The sequence below is a fragment of the Mobula hypostoma genome, chromosome 12, assembly GCF_963921235.1.
Source record: "Mobula hypostoma chromosome 12, sMobHyp1.1, whole genome shotgun sequence".
NCBI classification, from domain to species: domain Eukaryota; kingdom Metazoa; phylum Chordata; class Chondrichthyes; order Myliobatiformes; family Myliobatidae; genus Mobula; species Mobula hypostoma.
The window spans coordinates 12,741,832-12,764,945 of NC_086108.1; the positions used below are offsets into that span (position 1 = coordinate 12,741,832).

Below are 23,114 nucleotides of genomic sequence, written 5' to 3' on the forward strand. Positions count from 1 at the left end.
GTCTAGGCAACTCTTTGTTGAAAGTGTGAGTATTGATATCAGGGAGGATGTGTTTAACTGATCAAGTGTTTCTATTTCTTTGGCTCCAGAGGCTGTCCCGGGTAGTATCCGCACTGCCGAGCATTTTGTTGGGTTTATGAAGCGGTTTTTGGAGTATCTAAAGTCTCGCCTGAGGGTACACCACGTGGTGGCAGAGAATCCTTCCTCATTCTTGAAGGACGTCTTTGACAAAGTCTGCATTGAAAGAAAACCCCTCAGGTACAAGAATTGTGGAGTAACCAGACCGCACTCTGCCCTTTCTCCTCCTGTGCTGTCCAGATCTGCTCCTCAGTTGAAGCAAAGGCCCACTCGTTCAGAAACCAGGTCACAGGGAGAACATACGAACTCCTTACAGGCTGCGGCGGGACATGAATCTGGGTCACCTGCTTTGTAAAGCGTTGTGCTAACCCCTACGCTAATGGCTCATACACAGGGTGTGAGCACTGTGAACGAGACCAGCCATCACTGTTTGCTGCAGGTAGAGGCTAACTAGAAGTATTTTGGTACTTCTGGAGAAAGTGGGATGTTGCTGAGTGCTGTACCCCTCAATACACTACAGAAACAATCCAAATTAGATACATCACGGCTTGGCACAGCAGCTGCTCTGCCCGCAACGGCAGTCGGCGTTTTGGGGCAAGACCCTTCTTCAGGACTACGAAGCAAGAGGAAATAAGCCAGAATTAAAAGGTTGGAGGAAAGGAAAGGGGCTAGCTGAAGGTGATAGGTGACGTCGGGTAGGTGGGAAAGGCCAAGGGTTGGAGAAGCGGATAGTAGAGGCAAAAGGGAAGGGGAGGGGGTCCAGGGGGAAGTGATATGCAGTTGAGGAGAAGAGGTAAATGGCCAGAGTGGGGAACAGAAGAAGGGGAGAGGGTAAGAGAAAATAAAGCTGATCAAATTGCTGCCAGGTCTCATTCATATTAGGAGGCTGAACTGAAGACTGGAATTGGCTTATTGTCATATATACTGAGGTATGGTGAAAAGCTTGTCTTGCATACTGTTCATACAGATCAATTCATTACACAGCACATTGAGCTAGAACAAGCTAAAACAATAAGAATACAGAATAAAGTGTAACAGCTGCAGAGAAAGTGCAGTGCAAACGACAATAAGGTGCAAGATCATAACAACTCAATTCAAGATTAATTGCCATTTAACCATAAGGACCCCCATCACCCAGGTCATGCCCTCTTCTCATTGCTACCATCAGGAGGGAGGTACAGGAGTCTGAAGGCACACACTCAACAAATCAGGAACAGTTTCTTCCCCTCTGCCAAACGATTTCTGAATGGACAATGAACCCATGAACACTACCTCACTACTTTTTTATTTCTATTTTGCACTGCTTATTTAATTTAATTTAATTATTTTATATATACATATTTACTGTAATTCACAGGTTGTTTTCAATTATTATGTACTGCTGCTGCAAAGACAACAAATTTCACAATGTATGCCAGTGATATTAAAACCTGATTCTGGTTCTGACGTGAATACCGACGAATACAGCCAATTGAGACAGCGTTACTCTGGGGCCGAGACACAAGACACAATACCAACAGTCACACACAGCACAAAGTACACATGGCACATACAAGACAGCAAGCATATAAAGGTATCAGTAAGATAGAGCCACACAAAAAATATACTTTATACTTTATAGTCCAGACCCAAGGTATATTGAGAGATCAAAAGACCATCTTATTGTACTTGGGAACTATCCAATCTCACAACAGCAGGATTGAAGCTGTCCTTGAGCCTGGTGGAATGTGCTTTCAGGCTTTTGTATATTCTGCCTGATGGGAGACGGGAGAAGAGAGAATGTCTGGGGTGCGTGGGTCTTTGATTATGCTTGTTTCTCTACTGAGGCAGCAAGAAGTGTAGACAGAGTCCATGAAGGGGATACAGGTTTCCGTGACAGGCTAAGCTGTGTTCACACCTCTCCAGTTTCTTGCGATCACATGCAGAGTAATTGAGTAATCAGCAGTTTGAGATTGGTATGTCACCAAAGACACTTGGAAATTTCTACAGATGTATTGTGGAGAGCATTCTAACTGGCTGCTTCGCTGTCTGGTATGGGGGGGTGGTGGTGGCTACTGCACAGGATTGAAATAAGCTGCAGAGAGAAGTAAATTTTATCAGCTCCATCAAGAACACTAGCCTCCGTAGTATGCAGGGCATCTTGATTAGTCAGGGTATGAAAGGATATGGGGAAAAGGCAGGAGATTGGGGCTGAGAGGGAAAATGGAGCAGCCGTGAGAAACTGGTGGAGCAGACTCTATGGGACAAGTGGCCTAATTCTTCTCCTATACCTTACGGTCTTCAAGAAGCAAAGCCTCATATATATTTACTGTAATTCACGCTAGTTTTCTCTATTATTACGTATTGGCATATACTGCTGCTGCAAGGACAATAAATTTCATGTCAGATGCCGGTGATATTAAACCTGATTCTGATTCCGATTTTGAATCTGATTGCCATACCAAGCTGTTATCGATCTAGATGGTGCATCGATAAAAGCTGGTAAGGGTTGACATGGTCGTGCCAAATTTCTTTAGCCTCCTGTAGAAGCAGGGATGTTGGTGAGCTTTCTTGGCCCTGAGGTCTGCATGGAAGGAGCAGGCTGTCTGGCCCCTTGCAGCCCCTCAATGTTATAATGAATCTTTTACCTCCTCCAATTTCTTGCACTGACTCCATGTCACTAGGTTCTTATAATATACAGAAAATATCAACCTTTTTTCCTTGTATGTTCTAAGTTAGTCTGGAAAGTTTTCCTTTCCTAGAGTTATAGAAGAGTACAGCACAGAAACAAGCCCTTTGGGCTATATAGTCTGTGCTGAGCCATCCCATCGACCCGCACCGGGACCATAGCCCTTCATATTTTCTTCAAGGGAAAATCTTGCCTGACTTATTTGTTGGAATTATTTGAAGAAGTAACAAAGAAGATAGACAAGAGAGAATCGGTTGATGTTTTGTACTTGGATTTTCAGAAGGCCTTTGACAAGATGCCACACATGAGGCTGTTTAACGAGTTATGAGCCCGTGGTATTACAGGAAATATTCTAGCATGGATAAAGCAGTGGCTGATTGACAGGAGGCAAAGAGTGGGAGTAAAGAGCATGTTTTCTGACTGGCTGCTGGTGACTAGTGGTGTTCCACAGGGGTCTGTGATTCTCTACGTTATATGTCCATAATTCGGATGATGGAAGTGATGGCTTTGTGGCCAAATTGCAGACAATATGAAGACAGGTGGAGGGGCAGCTAGTGTTGAGAAAGTAGAAAGGCTACAGAAGGACTTAGACAGATTAAGAGAATGTGCAAAGAAATGGCAGATGGAATACAGTGTCGGTAAATGTATGATAATGCACTTTAGTAGAAGAAATGAAAGGTTTGACTACTTTTAAAATGGAGAGAAAATATAAAAAATTATGGTGCCAAGGGACTTGAGAGCCCTTGTGCAGGATTCCCTGAAGGTTAATTTGCAGATTAAGTCTGTGATGAGGAAGGCAAATGCACTGGTAGCATTCCCTTCGATAGGACTAAAATATAAAAGCAAGGATGTAATGTTGAAACTGATTAAAGCACTGGTGAGGCCTCATTGGATTATTGTGAGCAGGTTTGGGCCCCTTAGAAAGGATGTGCTGAAACTAGAGAGGGTTCAAAGGAGGTTCACAAAAATGATTCCGGGATTGAATGGCTTGTCATATGAAGAGCATTTGATGGCTCTGGGCCTGTATTCACTAGAATTCAGAAGAATGAGGGATGACCTGATTGATAGCTATTGAATGGTGAAAGGCCTTGATAGAGTGGATATGGAGAGGATGTTTCCTATGGTGGGAGAGTCCTAGACCACAGGACACAGCCTCAGAATAAAAGGGTATCCTTTTAGATCAGAGATGAGGAGGAATTTCTTTAGCTAGAGAGTGGTTAATCTGTGGAATTCTTTGCCACAGGCGGTTGCAGAGGCTAAGCCTTTATGTATATTTAAGGCAGAGGTTCATAGATTGTTGATTGGTCAGGACATGAAGGGATATGAGAGAAGGCAGGAGATTGAGGCTGAGAAGAAAATTGGATCAACCATGATGAAATGGTGGAGTAGACTTTGATGGGCCAAATGGCCTCATTCTGTTCCTATATCTTATGGTCTTATGGTCCAACCCCTACCATCCATGTATCAATCCAAACTTCTCTTAAACAATGAAATCGAGCTCGCATGTATCACTTAATCTTGACAGCTCATTCCACACTCTCACAACCTTCTGAATGAAGAAGTTTCACCTCATGTTTCCCTTAAACTTTTTTCCTTTCACCTTTAACCCATGGCCTCCAGTTGTAGTCCCACCCAACCTCAGTGGAAAAAGCCTACTTGTATTTACCCGATCTATAGCCCTCATAATTTCGTATACTTCTATTAACTTTCCTCTCAGTCTTCTACATTCCAAGGAATAAAGTCCTAACCTATTCAATCTTTCCTTATAATTCAGATCTTCCAGACCTGGAAACACCCTCTAAAGACTAAACTCCCATGAGTGGAGAATTCCAAAAAAAACCACAGGGGGAGAAATTTCTTCTCATCTTTGTTCTGAAGAGCCATGGTTCCCTGCAGGAAATTGGGGAATCTTCTGTTGAGGGTCCTGGGTCAGCCTCCTCGGGTTTCTGTGGTTCTGCTGCTGCTCTAATGTTCCCTTTCCCCTTGTTTGCAGGTTTTGTGCTGAGCGATTACGGTCCCTGCTGCGGACATTGGAAATTGCAGACCTCACTGACTTTTCAGCCATCACGCTTGTCTCTAACTTCGCTACGTTGGTCAGCACCTACACCAAAGGTACTAGCAATTTGTTAGAAATCCTGATAGCCTTCTGACTTACACAATAGGAAGCTGTTGGAATCACCGCTCAGGAATGGAATTTTTCTCCGGAATCCTAGACAGTGGTCCTCCCTCCGGAGGCAGTACAGTAGCATCTCAGGGAAAGTGGGTGTCTCCATTGCATGGGCCACACACACAAAGCTAAAGAGATGTGACTGAGCTTGTTGGCCCACAGCTTCTCGTTATAGGAAAGTACAGCACAGAAACAGGCCCTTTGACCCATCTAGTCTGTGCCGAACCATTTAAACTGCCTACTCCCATCCACCTGCACCAGGACCATAGCTCTCCATATCCCTGCCATCCATGTACCTGCACCAAACTTCTCTTAAATGTTGAAGTCAAGCTTGCATGCACAACTTGCACTGGCAGCTCATTCCACACTCTCATGACCCTCTGAGTGAAGAAGTTTCCCCTCATGTTCCCCTTAAACTCTTCACCTTTCACCCTTAACCCATGACCTCTTGTTTCCTGCCGAACTTCAGTAGAAAAAGTCTTCTTGCATTTACCCTATCTGTACCCCTCATATTTCCATATACCTCTTATCAAATCTCTTCCTAATCTTCTACATTTCAAGGAATAAGGTCCTAACCTGTTTAATCTTTCCTTATAACTCAGGTTCTCCAGTCCTGGCAACATTTTTGTAAATTTTCTTTATACTCTTTCAACCTTATTTACATCTTTTCTGAAGTTTGGTGGCTAAAACTGCACACCATACTCCAAATTAGGCCTCACTAATGTTTTATAAAACTTCAACTTAACATCCCATCTCCCGTACTCAATACTTTGATTTATGAAAGTCACAGCTTAGTTAATCTATGGCTGTGTAGTTTCGGTACTGATGTTTCAATCTTGTCAAATGTCAGATGGAGGGCAATAACCATTCATCTGGGATTACACAACTCTCAGCAGCTCCATTGCCCAGCTCAATGGAGATTTCAATAGCTTCCTAATTTACCAAAGGGAGAGGATCATAGGGGTCTTCCTACCATCCACTGGGGACATTTATCAGGAGCGCTACATACACGGGGACTTAGTATTATCAAGGATCACACCCTTCCATTCAGCATCCTCTTTGACATTCTACCATCAGGCAGGAAACTCCAATGCATAAACACAAGAACGGTCAGGATGTGAAACAGCTTCTTCCCTCAGGCCATTAGGCTTCGGAACTCTCTGTCACATTGCATTTGAAGTGTCACCAGATAATTTGTACTGTACCCATCAATATTTAATTTATGCACTTTACTTTGTTGATCTATGCGTAATGCATTTGTAGATCTAACTCTTAATCTCCTAAATTATTGTGTGTTATGTGTACTACTGTGCTTTACATCTTTGTCAGGAGAAGCATTGTCTCTTTTGGTGGTATACATGTATATAGTTAAATGACAATAAACTTGACATGACTTGATTTGGAAGAACTTGGAACCAGGGTAACTGTTTAAAAATAAGGGAATGCTCACTGTGGATGAGACGAGTGTTGAGACTGTCATCCTCAGGGAGTGGTGGCGATTGATGTTGTGGTGTTGGCAGAGCTTGGCATTCAGTTTCACAGTGTTTCTATTTATTGCCCAAGGTTTTACCATCATTATGGAACCCTTTGATGATAGAACTCCAACTGTTATTAATCCAATCCTTCACTTCAGGTAGGTCTGAGTCTACATTGATCACCTGCGGAGATTTAGGTGTTGTTATGCGGTGATGAAGTTGAAGGTTTATTCAGGTATTTATGGATGTGAAAGCCTGAGCCAAAAAAAAATGATTACCCTCCCCTAAATGACAGGCAATTCCAAATGGCAGTCAAGAGTTAGGATGTGGGGGTATTAGTTTGAATATTAGGGTATTCGCATGGGGGCAGTGGGAAATTGTCCATCTTGTGTTTCTGGAGATTCAGTGTCACTCGATCCTGCCACTTTAATCTGCCCCTCCCCTTCATTAACCTGGTTCAACAATTAACTTTAATGGGACCTTCCTCCTTACAACTGTCTTGGGGTTTGTGGCAGTGATGGGGTTATTGCAGATGATAGATTTGGGGCTCTGTGTGGCTTGTTTTATGTGGACCCAGCTTGGGTTTAACATTCTGGTTCCTTCTTGCCTTCTTGCTATCTAGGCTTTTTTATTAGCGTATTGTGACCAGGGATAATGAAAAGCGTGTCATAAATATTTCATTGTACCTTCTGATAGCATTCAAAAGGATGACACTGTTTCAGGAAGCTATCTCTCCACTACCTTCTCAAGGGCAGTGGTGATGGTAATAAATGCCAGTGACATTCACATCCTGAAATATTTATAAATAGACTGATAAAAGTATGAGTGTCTCCCATTGCCACAACTAGGAGGACCAATTTGATTTTATGACCTTTACGCCATATAAAGCAGTGCATTAATCTGTCTGGTGGTGGTTGTATGATCGGTTGAATGAGAAGTAATACCATCTTGAAAACTACAAATAAACTTTAATCTTATCTGGAATAAACCTCTTTAAGATTCTCTGCTTTTAAAATCTCTGTCTCAGCTGCATGGACCCATCCATCGCCATAAAGCCAGTCTTTGAAAGGTTTCAGTCAGTGATTATCACCTCAGGGGTGAGTTTCACAATTTATTTATATAATCAAACTGTAGTTTTGAAGCTAAAAACCTGTTTATGTTTGTACTTTGTGTTACTCATTCTTTCATTAAGCATGCTTTGTGCATAATGTTTGTCAGATTAAGTTATGATCAACTTCACTGCTGTGTGCTACTTCCTATGGTGTTAACTCCATACTTCCCACTGCTTTCACTCCTGCCAATACCATACTGGTATATACAGGTCACAATGTACTAGGATGGGCTGAAATTTTCTTGGACAATGCTGTTTTCACTTCTGCCAATACCAGACTTGTATATACAGGTCACAATCTACTCAGGGTAGGCAGGAATAATCTGTAATAATGCTGCTGGGTGTTTTAAATAACAGCCCAGAAACAAACTATTCAGCCTTTTGCGACAACATGCTGGCACTCACTCACATCTGCTCCTCTACCATCTCTCTTATGTGCCTAATGGGACCAATTAAGTCTACTTGCAAGCATATATGTTGCAGAAGTTCTGGTGCAACTCCCTGAGGGATCAATACCCCAGTACATAACCTCAGATTTTCATTCCAACCTACCAAATACTGCAAGCCCTGGATTGAGTGGACATGGAGAGGATTGAGTGGTCATTAGAGGGGCAGTCTAAGACTCCCAACAGCCTCAGAATAAAGGAGTATCCCTTTAAAACTCAGATGAGGAGTCAGCTAGAAGGTATTGAATTCTGTTGCCACATAGGGCTGTGGAGGCTAAGTCATTCAGTGTATCAAAGGCAGAGATTGATGGATTGTTGATTGGGCTGTTGGGAGAAGATAGGAGAATAGGGTTAATTAAAAAAAAAATAAATCAGCCATGATTGAATAGTGCAGCAGAGTCCATGGGCTGAATGGCCTAATGATGCTTTGATATGGATGACGGAATTGATGGTGTTGTGGCTAAGCTTGCAGACAATACCAGAATAGGTGGAGGGGCAGGATGTTCTGACAATGTAGAGAAGTTATAGAAGGACTTAGGCAGATTAGGAGAATGGGCAAAGAAATAGCAGATGGAATAGAGTGTCAGGAAGTGTATGATCATGCATTTGAATAAATAAAAGTATAGACTATTTTCTAAGTGGAGAAAAAAATCCAAAAATCTGAGATGCAAAGGGACTTGGGAATTCTCATATAGGATTCCCTAAAGGTTAACTTGCAGTCTGAGTCAGTGGTGAGGAAGGCACATGTAATGTTTGCATTCATTGCAAGAGGACTAGAATATAAAAGCAAGAATTTAATATTGAGACTTTATAAAACACTGGTGAGGCCTCAACTTGGAGTATTGTAAGCAGTTTTGGGCCCCTTATCTATGAAAGGATGTGCTGACAATGGAGAGGGTTCAAAGGAGGTTCACAGAAGTGATTCCTGGATTGAAAGGTTTATCATATGAGGAGCATTTAATGGCTTTGGGCCTGTACTCACTGGAATTCAGAAGAATGAGGGGGATATCATTGTAACCTTTGGAACGTTGAAAGGTCTAGACAGAGTAAATGTGGCAAGTATGTTTCCCAGGGTGGGAGAGTCTAGGACAAGAGAGCACAGCCTCAGGGTAGAGGGGTGCCCTTTCAGAACAGAGATGTGGAGAAATTTCTTTAGCCAAAGGGTGGTGAATTTATGGAATTTGTTGCCACATGCAGCTGTGGAGGCCAGGTCATTGGGCATATTTAAGGCAGAGATTGATAGGTTCTCGATTGGACATGGCATCAAAGGTTACGGGGAGAAGGCTGGGAACTGGGGTTGTGGAGAAGATAGAAAAAAGGATCAGCCATGATTGAATGGCGGAACGGAGTTGATGGGCCAGATGGCCTAATTCTGCTCTTATGTCTTAAGGACCTCATTGAAACCGAACAAATGTTGAATGGAATCGATAGAGAGGATGTGGAGAGGATATTTCCTATGATGGGAGTGTCTAAGACCTGAGGACACAGCCTCAGAATAGAGGGGCATCCCTTTAGAATAAAGATGAGGAGGAATTTCTTTAGGCACAGAGTAGTGAATCTGTGGAATTCATTGCTACAGGCGGCTATGAAGGCCAAGTCATTGGGTATATTTAAGGCAGAAGGTGATGATTCTTGATTGGTCAGGGCATGAAGGAACACATGGAGAAGGCAGGAGATCAGGAAAATGGATCAGCCATGGTGAAATGGCAGAACAGACTCGATGGGCTGAATGGACTTATCCTGCTCCTATATTTTATGGTCTACAATTGAGTTGGTCCTTTCAGAGCATTTTCCTGTCACGTTCACCGTCCAGCTCTGGATTATTTAATCTGACAATTGCACATGAGAAGCCAATCCCAATATTCTAGTTGCACTGTCATTCTCAGAATCACTGTCTACCACACCTCCTCCTATTAACTGGCGCAGATCCCAGCTCCCTGAGATTTTCTTCTATTCTGTAGTAATGCCATTTGTTTTTTCATTGTGTCTTTGCCAGACCTTGTCCCCCCTGGACATGTATCCAAAAATCCTCGATTTCCGGCCGGTCATTCTGGCAACGTTTACGATGACCTTGGCAAGGACCTGCCTGTGCCCCATGGTAAGTATAGCTAAACTGGAGTGTTGTGAAGCACCTAGTGAACTGGTTTGCACTGATTACAAGAGCTGGACTGATTTTCTTCCTCTTTGTCAGACTTTTCTGCTGACTGCTACATTATTATTTCGTTATCTCACTATTTCCCAAACACTCTACATATCAGAATGCTGTTTGCTGATGACACCACTCTTGTGGACTGATCAAAGGTGGTGATGAATATACAGGAGGGAGATTGAAAACTTAGGGCTGAGTGCTGTCATAACAACAACCTCTCACTCGATGTCAGCAAGACCAAGGAACTGACTAGACTTCAGGAGATGAGTTTGTCCTCATTAGAGGTAGAGAGGGTTAGCAACTTTAAATTACAGGGTGTTACTATTGCAGAGGATCTGTCAAAGGTTCAAAGGTATGTTTATTATCTAAATATGTGTGCAGTGTACTCTGAATTTCATCTTCTCCAGATAGCCACAAAACAAAGAAAACAATGGAAGTCGTTCAAAGAGAAACAGCAAACCCACACCCCCGCACAAAAAAGAATGGCAACATTATCATCAAATCCCCACCAACACCCTCCCCCACACAAAAAACAATGAGGAAAACAGGCAAAAACACAGAATATAAAAACCATAAGACTGCAGAAGTCCACAGTCCATAGTCCAAATCTATAAACGCAGAACCTCGGTAACATCCTCTGACATCATCGAAAGGGACAGATACCACTTGAACGCAGAGGCCTACCCTCCAGGCAGAGTGACAAGCCTTACATTCCTTCTCCGGGAGCAGATGATCCCACCAGTAATCAAAAGCCAGGCACTGAACCTTCGCTCATCTTCCACTTTGATGCTTCGATGTTTCAATCTTCCTCGATGCTTTAATCGGTGAAATGGAGTCAAACATCAGCTTGCTCCCCTTCTTGAAGTTTCTTTGCCTCAATGCCTCAAGCTTCCTGGAACCTTCTCAGACATATCAAAGAGCTGAATCACACAATTTATCTTCGACTGCAAGTTGCAGGTTCCAACAGTTCCAGAAACACATTTAAGATGAAAACAGACATAAAAGAGATGAAATAAACAGTTTTGTGATCTGTGTAGAAGACGTTGACCGTTGTATGCAGGCGCTGCCTTGATCGTGCATGTAAATACAATCACAAAGAAAACACAGCAGCGCCTCTACTTCCTTTAGAAGTCTGCAGAGATTCACAGAAAATATCACAGACTTCTCTAGATGTGTAGTCGAGAGTGTATTGACTGGCTGCATCGTGGCCTGGTATTGGAACACCAATATCTTTGAGCGGAAAATCCTACAAAAGATGATGGATTCATCTCAGTACATCACGGGTAAAGCCCTCCCAGCCATTGAGCAGATCTATATGAAATGCAGTTGTAGGAAAGTAGCATCCATCATCAGAGATCCTCACCACCCAGGTCATGCTCTTTTCTCGCTGCTGCCATCAAGTAGAAGGTACAAGAGCTTAAAGATTCACACCACCAGGTTCAGGAACAGTTACTATCCCTCAACCATCAGGCTCTTGAATATAGGGATAACCACACTCACTTGCCCATCCTTTGAGATAATCCCACAACTAATGATCTCACTTTAAGGACTCTATCACAAGGAAATCTGCAGATGCTGGAATTTCAAGCAACACACATAAAAGTTGCTGGTGAACACAGCAGGCCAGGCACCATCTCCAGGAAGAGGTACAGTCGACATTTCGGGCCGAGACCCTTTGTCAGTCTGTGGCAAAGAATTCCACAGATTCACCACTCTCTGGTGAAAGAAATTCCTCCCCTTCTCTGTTCTAAAAGGACGCCCCTCTATTCTGAGGCTGTGTATTTCAGCCTTAGACTCTCCCACATCCTTCCCACATCCACTCTACCAAGGCCTTTCACTTTTACATAGGTTTCAATGAGGTCACACTTCATTCTTTTGAATACTAGTTCACACAGGCCCAGAGCCATCAATGCTCTTCATATGACAAGCCATTCAATCCTGGAATCATTTTTGTGCACCTCCTTTGAACTCTCTCCTGTTTCAGCACATCCTTTCTAAGATAAGATGCCCCAAACTGCTCAAAATACTCCAAGTGAGGCCTCACTAGTGCTTTATAAAGTCTCAACATTACATCTTTGCTTTTATGTTCTAGTCCTCTTGAAAGGATTGCTGACAGTGCATTTGCCGCCTTCACCACAGACTCAATATGCATATTAGGGAACTCTGCACAGGAACTCACTCCCAAGTCCCTTTGCACCTCAGTTTTTGTATCTTCTCTCCATTTAGAAAATAGTTAACCCTTTAATTTCTTCCACCAAAGTGCGTGACCATACACTTCCTGACACTGTATCCCACCTACCATTTTTTTTGCCCATTCTCCTAATCCGTCTATGTCCTTCTGTAGCCTCTCTACTTTCTCAAAGCTATTTGCCCCTCCACCTATTTCAAAGTTTCAAAGGTACATTTAATGTCAGAGAAATGTATACAATATACATCCTGAAATTCTTTTTCTTTGCAAACATCCATGAAAACAGAGGAGTGCCCCCAACAAATGAATGACAGTTAAATGTTAGAATCCCAAAGCCCGCCCGGCTCCCCCCTCCCACGCGTAAGCAACAGCAAAGCAACAATCCCCCCCTCTTCCACCAGCAAAACAAAAGCATCGCACCCACCACCGAGCACTCAAGTGTTGCGGCAATAAAGACACAGATTTGCAATACCCCAAAGACTACTTGTTCACCCGGCAATTTGACATACTGTAGTCTGTCTCTGTCTCTCTGTCTCTCTCTCTATCTCTCTATCTTTCTCTATCTCTCTCTCTCTATTTCTCTCTCTCTCTCTATCTCTCTCTCTCTCTCTCATAAATGAAAAAGAGGTGTTCCAGCAAGAAGGAAGACACAACAAACAACTCTCTGATTTACGATGTTAAAAGTCTGTCGCATTGCTTTTTCCGAGCTCTGCCCAAAGAACTCGGGTCTCTGAGCACACAGCTAGCTGCTTTTGATCTTCCGTCTACTTCCACGACACACCAGATTCCTGTGGAGGCACCGACCTCCAGTCCGCCTGCCTCCAGAGTCATGAAATCCTGAAAAACTGAACGTGTGTTAGTCTTCTAGGCTGCATCCTTGGTATATTGAATAGCGGCCAGTCATGAGACCCTGAAAGCGGGTCCCATTCCCACAAATAACCAAAGTCAATGTGTAACTCCAGGTCAAGGTCTTCAAAAGAACCCTGAAAGGGAAAATAGAGATATTAAAGGTAGAAATAGAGCTGTTTCCGAAGATGCAAGCTAAGGATGCCGTCAGGTGCCATCGTCGCCTAAGCTCCACCCCCTTTTTATCATATCAGCTGCAAACTTTGCAAAAAAGCCATCAATTCCATCATCCAAATTATTGACAGATAACGTAAAAAGAATCAGTCCCAACATAGATCCCTGTGGAACACCACTAGTTACTGGCAGCCAACCAGAAAAGGCTCCCTTTATCCCAACTCTTTGCCTCCTGCCAATCAGCCACTGCATTACAGAATAACTCCTGTAATACCGTGGGCTCGTAGCTTATTGAACAGCTTCATGAATAGCACCTTGTCAAAGGCCTTCTGAAAATCCAAGTACACAACATCAACCAATTCTCCTTTGTCTATCCTGCTTGTGATTTCTTCAAATTCCACAGATATATCAGGCAAGATTTTCCCTTGAGGAAACCATGCTGACTATGGCCTATTTTATCATGTGCCTCCAAGTACCCTGACACCTCATCTTTCATAATCGATTCCAACATCTTCCCAACCACTGGGTCAGACTAACTGGGATATAGTTTCCTTTCTTCTGCCTCTCTCCTTTCTTGAAGAGTGGAGTGCATTTGCAATTTTCCAGTCTTCCAGAAAGTTCATTACTAATGCTCCATAGTCTCTTCAGCCATCTCTTTCAGAACCTTGGGGTGTTCACCATTTGGTCCAGGTGACATCAAGCTTCAGACCTTTCAGTTTCTGAAGAACCTTCTCTCTAGTCATGGTAATTTCACACATTTCATGGCCCCTGACACCTGGATCTTCCAACTTACTGCTAGTGTCTTCCAGAGTGAAGACTGATGAAAAATGCTTGTTCAGTTCATTCGCCATTTCAATCTCCCCCATTACTACCTCTCCAGCATTGTCTTCTAGTGGTCCGATATCCACTCTCGCCTCTCTTTTATACTTGTGTATCTGAAGAAACTTGTGGCATCCTATTTAATATTATTGGCTGGTTTACTTTCGTATTCCATTTTTACCTTAATGACTTAGTTGTTTTCTATTGGTTTTTAAAAACTCCCCAATCCTGTAACTTCCTACTACTTTTTGCTCTATTTTATGCCCTCTTTTTGGCTTTGATTTCTCTTGTTAGCCACAGTTGTGACATCTTTTCTTTAGAATACGTCTTCCTCTTTGGGATGTACAGTGTATAACCTCTGCCTTTCGAATTTCTTCCAGAAATTCTAGCCATTGCTGCCCTACCAATATCACTGCCAGTGTTTTTTTTTCCAGTCAATTCTGGCCAACTCCTCTTTCATGCCTCTGGAATCCCCTTTACTCCACTGTAATGCATGTCTGCATGCATTACTAAATGACAATAAAAGAGGACTACGTGTCTTCATAATCATAATACTGATACTTTAGCCTCTCCTTCTCAAATTTCAAATTTATAAGGAGAGAGTGAATGGGTTCAGACTTTTTTTCTTGGAATTTAGAAGACTGAAAGGAAATTTGATAGATATAGAAAATTATTTGGGATATAGATAGGGTAGATGCAAGCAGGATTTTTCCACTGAGCTTGAGTGGTACTACAAGCTGAGGTCATAGGTTCAAGGTGAAAGGTGTGAAGTTTAAGGGGAACATGATGGGAAACTTCTTCACTTAGAGGGTCATAAGAGTGTGGAATGAGCTGCCAGTGAGCTCGATTTCAGCGTTTATGAGAAGTTTTTGGATAGGTACCTGGACGGTATGTGTATGGAGGGTTATGGTATTAGTACAGGTTGATGGGTGTAGACAGTTTAAATGGTAACAGCATGGACTTGATGGGCTAAAGGACCTTTTTCTGTGCTGTACTTTTCTATGGCTCTAAGAGGCATTCTGCCGGCTGTCCCGAGGCCAATGTTTATTCCTCAAACCTTTCTGAAATAGATTGGTCACAGTTTACTGTTGTGGGATCTTCTTGTGCACACATCATTTGCTTGTAATGCACCCGGGCATTTTGAAAGCTGAAGATCTGATGGTCTGCTGGTCTGCTGTAAAGCACTCAGGGACATTTCGAAAGGAATGTGGAAGGTGCTGTGGAAATCAATGTCTGTTGGTCTGCTGTAAAGCAATCCAAGGCATTTTGAAAGGTCTGTTAAAGGTGCTGAGGAAGTGAATGTCTGCTGGTCTGCAGTAAAGCAGTCGGGAGCACTTTGAAAGGAATGTTAAAGGAGTTGAGGAAGTGAACGTCTGCTGGTCTGCTGTAAAGCAGTCGGAGGCACTTTGAAAGGAATGTGGAAGGTGCTGAGGAAGTGAATGTCTGCTGGTCTGTTCTGTTAGAGTGCTATCGCATTCACCAGCATACACTGCCAACTATTTCGGTTGTTCTGCCTTGTGATCCAGTGAAGTCCATTCTGCCAGACCTCCTCTCTGACGTTCCCATCTGGTTATTTGCTAAGTAAATCCAGTGTCCAGCGTACTCACCTGCCGACCTCTTATAACCTAGAACAAATTTCCCTTATCTGAAAAGGTTAACAGCATTTGCCCTTCACAACCTGAACTTGTGTCCTCTTATCTGGCTATCTTCGTACGATAGAAAATACGTGTGATAAAAGTTCAAAGTAAATTTTATTTTCAAAGTACATATACGTTACCATATGCAACCCTGAGATTCATTTTCTTGTGGGCATACTCAACAAATATGTAGAATAATAACCATAACAGAATCAATGAAAGACCACTCAACTTGAGTGTTCAGTCAGAGTGGAGAGGACAACAAACTGTACAACGAGAAACAACAATATAAATAAATAAGCAATAAATATTGAGAACATGAGATGAAGAGCTCTTGAAAGTGAGTCCATTGGCTGTGGGAACATTTCAATGAAGTTGAGTATAGTTATTCCCTTTTGATCAAAAGCCTTATGTTGGAGGGGTGGTAACTGTTCCGGAATCTGGTGGTGTGAATCCTGAAGCTCTCGTACCTTCTTCCGGATGGCAGCATTGAGAAGAGCTCCTAGCCTGGCTGAAGGGGGTCTGTGATAATGACACTGTTTTCCTGCAACAAGGCTTTGTGTGTATGTGCTCAATGGTGCGGAGGGTTTTAGCCATTACTTTGTGTAGGATTTTCCATGGAAGGACATTGTTGTTTCCGTACCAGGCTGTGGTGCAGCCAGTCAATGAACTCTCCAACACACATCTATAGAAGTTTTTCAAAATTTAGATGTCTAGCCGAACCTCTGCAAGTTGCGCATCATGATAAATAGACTAGCTCTGGCCTCCAGACTCCTTCTCTGTTTGTTCAGTGTGTGCTCTCCCTCCCAGTGTAAAGATCTCTGAGCGTTTCTTTGTGTTACTTTTCCAGATTGTAGGTCGAGGCAATGATCAGGTGACAATAAGCTCAAAATTTGAAACCAGGGAAGAGATTGGTGAGTAGTTCTTTATCTGTCAGTCAAAAAGTATAGCGTTATTGTTAGTGTTTACATCTGTGAAACTACTGCCTGAAGAATTAGTGACTGCCATTGTGTTTGTTTGTGCATACATCTGTGAGTAGTTGTCCACACCATTCCCGCGGAACAGCTGGACAGAGAATAACCTGTCCCAAGAGAGGCTCATTCTTTGCATACTTCTTCCCGTCTTCAGCCTTGGTCAATTTCAGGACCGTTAAACTGTGTTGGAAGACAAAACGATGGATTGTTTGATTTGTATTGGAAACAACATACACAAAATGGTGAGGAGGAACTCAGCAGGTCATGCAACATCAATGGAAATGAGTCCATAGCCAACGTTTCAGGCCAAGACCCTTCTTCAGGACTGAGAAGGAAGGGAGGAAGATGCCAGAATGAAAAATTGGGGGGAGGGAAAGAAGGAGGGGGCCCAGGGACAAATAATAGTCAGGTGACAAGAGGTGAAAAGGGCAGAGTGTGAAATAGAGGAAGTGGGGAGGGGTGGGATTTGTTTGCTAGAAGGAGAAATTGATATTCATGCCATCAGGTTGGAGGCTACCCAGACGGAATAAAAGGTGTGGGTGGCCTCATCTTGGCACAGGGGAGTCCATGGACCGACATGTTGGAATGAGCCTCCTTCTCCTCCCCCCCCCCCCCTTTTTATTCTAGCGTCTTCCCTGTTCTTTCTCATTCCTGAAGAAAGATCTCGGCCCAAAACATTTGACTGTCTATTCATTTCCATAGATGCTGCCTGACCTGCTGAGAAAAACCTGCAGCACAATACAGGTTCTTCGGCCCACAATGCTATGCTAGAAATTACCTAGGCTTACCCATAGCCCTTGACTTTTCTATTTTGGAAACCCATATTGCTTCTGTTGTTTGGGGTCTGGACCTCTTATGCATACACTGCCAACCATCTTCTTGCAGTCATGCTTGTACCATGCAAATACCCCTGAGTTCTGTGCAATGATTTGCTGTACTGTGTGATCATCGCTCATCTCCTCCAGTTTTATCCACACTTCACCCATTGTGCATATTCTATCCTGATATTCACCTACTGGAATCTGTCTATGGCATATGTCATTCACACCAGTTGGCATTCGCCAAATCATACAGTTAACTTGGTCAAAACAAAGCCCCACTTTGGCCATGTAATCACTCCCCAGTATATGTTCCTGCTTCCAGGGTAATTCAACTTGCACTATAGAATGTTCTAATGCCATGTCTCCTATTCTAGCTTCCAAGGATGCACTCATGTGTCCCACTTGTGAATATCCTGTCAATCCACTTAAGATAATTTTACCTTGTATTTCCCAATTTGTGTTAGTTACATCAGTAGTGATGAGTTACTAGAGGTCTTTAGAAACATAGAAAATAGGTGCAGGAGTAGGCCATTTGGCCCTTCAAGCCTGCACCGCCATTCAGTATGATCATGGTTGATCATCCAACTCAGAACCCTGTACCAGCCTTCCCTCCATACTCCCTGATCCGTTTAGCCACAAGGGCCATATCTAACTCCCTCTTAAATATAGACAGTGAACTGGCCTCAACTGTTTCCTGTGGCAGAGAATTCCACAGATTCACCACTCTCTGTCTGAAGAAGTTTTTCCTAATCTCGGTCCTAAAAGGCTTCCCCTTTATCCTCAAACTGTGACCCCTCGTTCTGGACTTCCCCAACATCGGGAACAATCTTCCTGCATCTAGCCTGTCCAATCCCTTTAGGATTTTATACGTTTCAATCAGATCCCCCCTCAATCTTCTAAATTCCAACGAGTATAAGCCTAGCTCATCCAGTCTTTCATCATATGAAAGTCCTGCCATCCCAGGAATCAATCTGGTGAACCTTCTTTGTACTCCCTCTGTGGCAAGGATGTCTTTCCTCAGATTAGGAGACCAAAACTGCACACAATACTCCAGGTGTGGTCTCACCAAGGCCTTGTACAACTGCATGTGTACCTCCCTGCTCCCGTACTCGAATCCTCTTGCTATAAATGCCAGCATACCATTCGCCTTTTTCACCGCCTGCTGTACCTGCATGCCCACTTTCAATGACTGGTGTATAATGACACCCAGGTCTCGTTGCACCTCCCCTTTTCCTAATCGGCCACCATTCAGATAATAATCTGTTTTCCTGTTTTTGCCACCAAAGTGGATAACTTCACATTTATCCACATTAAATTGCATCTGCCATGAATTTGCCCACTCACCTAACCTATCCAAGTCACCCTGCATCCTCTTAGCATCCTCCTCACAGCTAACACTACCGCCCAGCTTCGTGTCATCCGCAAACTTTGAGATGCTGCATTTAATTCCCTCATCCAAGTCATTAATATAAATTGTAAACAACTGGGGTCCCAGCACTGAGCCTTGCGGTACCCCACTAGTCACTGCCTGCCATTCTGAAAAGGTCCCATTTATTCCCACTCTTTGCTTCCTGTCTGCCAACCAATTCTCTATCCACATCAATACCTTATCCCCAATACCGTGTGCTTTAAGTTTGCACACTAATCTCCTGTGTGGGACCTTGACAAAAGCCTTTTGAAAATCCAAATATACCACATCCACTGGTTCTCCCCTATCCACTCTACTAGTTACATCCTCAAAAAATTCTGTGAGATTCGTCAGACATGATTTTCCTTTCACGAATCCATGCTGACTTTGTCCGATGATTTCACCGCTTTCCATATGTGCTGTTATCACATCTTTGCTAACTAGCATTTTCCCCACCACCGATGTTAGGCTAACCAGTCTATAATTCCCCGGTTTCTCTCTCCCTCCTTTTTTAAAAAGTGGGGTTACATTAGCCACCCTCCAATCCTCAGGAACTAGTCCAGAATCTAAAGAGTTTTGAAAAATTATCACTAGTGCATCCACTATTTCTTGGGCTACTTCCTTAAGCACTCTGGGATGCAAACCATCTGGCCCTGGGGATTTATCTGCCTTTAATCCCTTCAATTTACCTAACACCACTTCTCTACTAACATGTATTTCCCTCAGTTCCTCCATCTCACTGGACCCTCTGTCCCATACTATTTCTGGAAGATTATTTATGTCCTCCTTAGTGAAGACAGAACCAAAGTAATTATTCAATTGGTCTGCCATGTCCTTGCTCCCCATAATCAATTCACCTGTTTCTGTCTGTAGGAGACCTACATTTGTCTTTACCAGTCTTTTCCTTTTTACATATCTATAAAAGCTTTACAGTCAGTTTTTATGTTCCCTGCCAGTTTTCTCTCATAATCTTTTTTCCCCTTCCTAATTAAGCCCTTTGTCCTCCTCTGCTGAACTCTGAATTTCTCCCAGTCACACACACATGTTGGTGATGCCTGACATCATCGAAGCTCAGAGTACAATCCCCTAGATGGCGATATCTCCACCACATTGTCTTGAGGACTTGTTTTATCTGGCCCCTCCAAGGTCAAACCTCCTTGCCCTACTCTCCCACTTCTCAGGTTTGGATATTCTCTCTTGATGTGTCCCTTTTGACCACAGATATAGCATTTAAATACTCCAACTCCAAGTCTCCCTGTTCTTTACACTGTATCATTTCCTCTGGTTTTCCTGGTCACTTGATAGTGTAGTGGGGTGACATTTGGGGTGGGTCCCCCTCCCCTCAGTACTCCAGGCAGTTACCTTGCCTCCAACAGGCAGCACTTTTCCATTAGCGGGTTTATTTGGCCCTTGTGTCTCCTTTTCCCATGCTCTACTCATTTTCCTCAGTATCGATGCCTCAGTATGTGTAGATTCAGGGGATCAAACATTTCTAATATCTTTTTAGATTCGTCGGTAGGGTGAGACACCAGTGTCCTTAACCATCTATTTGAGGGCTCTGGTCCTAAATGGTCTCAATCTAATGCTATTCCATATACTCCTTGGAACACTGTCCATAAACAGGATGCAAACACAGTGGGAGGTTCACCTCTGCTCTAGTAACGTTTGGCTAGCGCCTCTACCGGGTCCCCTCTGTTAATACCCATAACAGACAGTATTGCTGTCTTTAATTCCTCATTTGTTCCCCCACCTTGTTACTGTATATCTGGCAAAGCCAAGTGTATATTTGGATGTAAACACATTATAATCAATTTCCTTTCCTTGGCGTCATCTGGGCCATGCATTATTCTCTGATGACTAGTTGCTTGAAACAGTTCCCGAGGATCATCTCCAAACCCACAAATCCCAAAATCTTCAGCAATATCTCTCAGCTGCTGTTCTCCAAACGGAGTAGTGTATGTAATATTCTGGTTTTGATTTCCTGCCCCAGCTCCTCCCTGTCTAATAGTAACTGGGTTACCGCTGGCACCAACGATTCTTTAGCATTGTATGCGGGCAGAGGATCCTCAGGAAAAAGCGCTTTGTCATTATCACAACCATATCTAGTTGCATCATCTGCTAAATCGTTCCAATCTGTATCTGCATATTCACTCTCCTTCCCTCTTTCAGATCCAAAAGTACATATTATTCCTCTCTGTGCAGCAAGTTAGTCCTGCAGCTGTTGTATCTGCTTTAAACACTTTGTATGATCACTAGTATTACTTCTTTTTACAGAAACTGATTTCTGTATCACATTTATAGCTGTTTTTAAAGAAATTCTTTAATTCCTCTGCCTGGTTCTTGGCTAAATTAGCTGCTTCTTCCCATTTACTTTATTCTCTAACCAATTTCTCGCATTTCAGCTGAAATTGATTCATATGCACCAAATCCATACTTCTTTGTCCCTGTAAATCTGTAACATTTCCCTTGAAGATTCCTAACTCCTTTTGGAGCATTCTGTTTCATCTTCTAACTCCTTTTGGACTCTTTTGTTTTCGTCTTCTAACTTAGCTCACTCGGCGTCAGCTTTTTGCCAATTTCCTATTAACTCCCCAATGAGGCAAGGGATTGCTACTGGCTTCAGTAGCTGTTTAAATTCCTTCCTCCAGCATTTTGTGTGCGTTGCTCTGGATTTCCAGCATCCACAGACTTGCTTGTGTTTACAATTTGCTTTGCATTTAGCTGACTTTTTAATTCCATCGCCTTCTTGTTCTCTGACGTTACTGTTTGTTTGACCTTTCTCCTGTTGTGATTAGAATAGTGAAAAGCTATTTAACTTCTTTGAGCCACACTGCACACTTTCAGTATTGTAATCGAAACTCATTTCACAGTTTCACAAGGTTACAAAATGTTGGGAAATGTGCTTTGACTGGATGCCACTGTGTTAAATGGGCTGAATGGTCCCCATTTCTGCCTTCTCTACTGCCCTCGCTGAGGTGTTGTAACATCAACTAGACAGTCAGCCAAACTCCATTTAAAAAATGACGGGAGTCAGGGTGTAGCCTCTGAGCTCCTGGGGTTTATTGCAGACTCAGTGGCCTGACATAGTGAATAAGGAGAGAAACTGAAAAACAACAAATACAGAGCAATTACCATGTTGTTCCATTCACACAAGGAAATATACACAGGTAAGTAAGAACTTCATTAAGTTTCCTGCAGGGAAATATTATAGTATTCTGACAAGTAAATACTATGTATAAACCATTAGCATTTAGGTTAATGCCTAATAAACTCAAAAATAACATTCTATTTCAACAAAATCTTGTTGATACATTTAGACTAACTTCTAAATAATATGGCATCTACTTACAAGCAATGCTTCTGCTGGGAAGACAACAGGATGGCTTCAGAAAGTAATTTCTTTAGCTCCTAACATTAACTTCTGGCCTCCTGCCAGCCAATGTGCTTTCCTACTTTCTAATTCCTACCTGCACAGGAAGTGACCTAAACCAGGTCTGAAGCTACTCATTAAAATAAAAGCTGAATGTGCATAATCGCAGAGAAAAGCATAACTGAATTGCCCAAAGGACAGAAGACCTTTAACTTCTAAACTTCTATTATTTTATGACACTTCCATGTAAAGCTATTCAACTTCTAGACTTTATTTTGGCCCAGAGCTAGTTAACCAGTTGCTGCACCATGCTGTTCAGTGTACCCTCAGTCTAGCTGTTTAAAGCTGTCATTGTTTTTCTTTCCTGACTCTAGCTGTGATCCGTAACTATGGTAACCTCCTGCTGGAGATGTCAGCTATTGTCCCAGATGGAATTGTGGCATTCTTCACCAGTTATCATTACATGGAGAACATTGTGGCTTCCTGGTATGAGCAGGTAAAGGGTTGCTCTTTCACCTCGGTCTCACTCAACTTGCAAGACAGTTGGATGTTGGGCTGGGAAGGCAGGCCACATCATAGAATAAGGAACTGTACAACACCACATAAGCCTTTCGGACCACAGTGTTGTGCCGACCTTTTAAGATACTCTTCAGATCATTCTAACCCCTCCCTCCTACTTAGCCCTCCACTTTTCTTTCATCCATCTAAAATCACTGATGAGGAAGACATTAATACCGCTTTAGAGTGCTGTGTTTGTTCAGGCAAATATCTATCATATTCCCT

The 23,114-nt window shown here is 42.8% G+C and overlaps 1 protein-coding gene across 3 annotated transcripts in view; it reads left to right on the forward strand.

Annotated features, from left to right (window-relative positions):
* Positions 1-23,114, forward strand: part of ercc2 (excision repair cross-complementation group 2) — an 87,506-nt gene that overhangs the window by 41,152 nt on the left and 23,240 nt on the right. For all 3 annotated transcript variants that reach the window (XM_063064864.1, XM_063064865.1, XM_063064863.1), the window contains exons 11-17: positions 90-258; positions 4,740-4,858; positions 6,477-6,546; positions 7,416-7,485; positions 9,942-10,043; positions 16,609-16,672; positions 22,706-22,827. In XM_063064864.1, the coding sequence (XP_062920934.1) occupies positions 90-258; positions 4,740-4,858; positions 6,477-6,546; positions 7,416-7,485; positions 9,942-10,043; positions 16,609-16,672; positions 22,706-22,827 (716 nt within the window). The remainder of the gene's footprint in view (positions 1-89; positions 259-4,739; positions 4,859-6,476; positions 6,547-7,415; positions 7,486-9,941; positions 10,044-16,608; positions 16,673-22,705; positions 22,828-23,114) is intronic.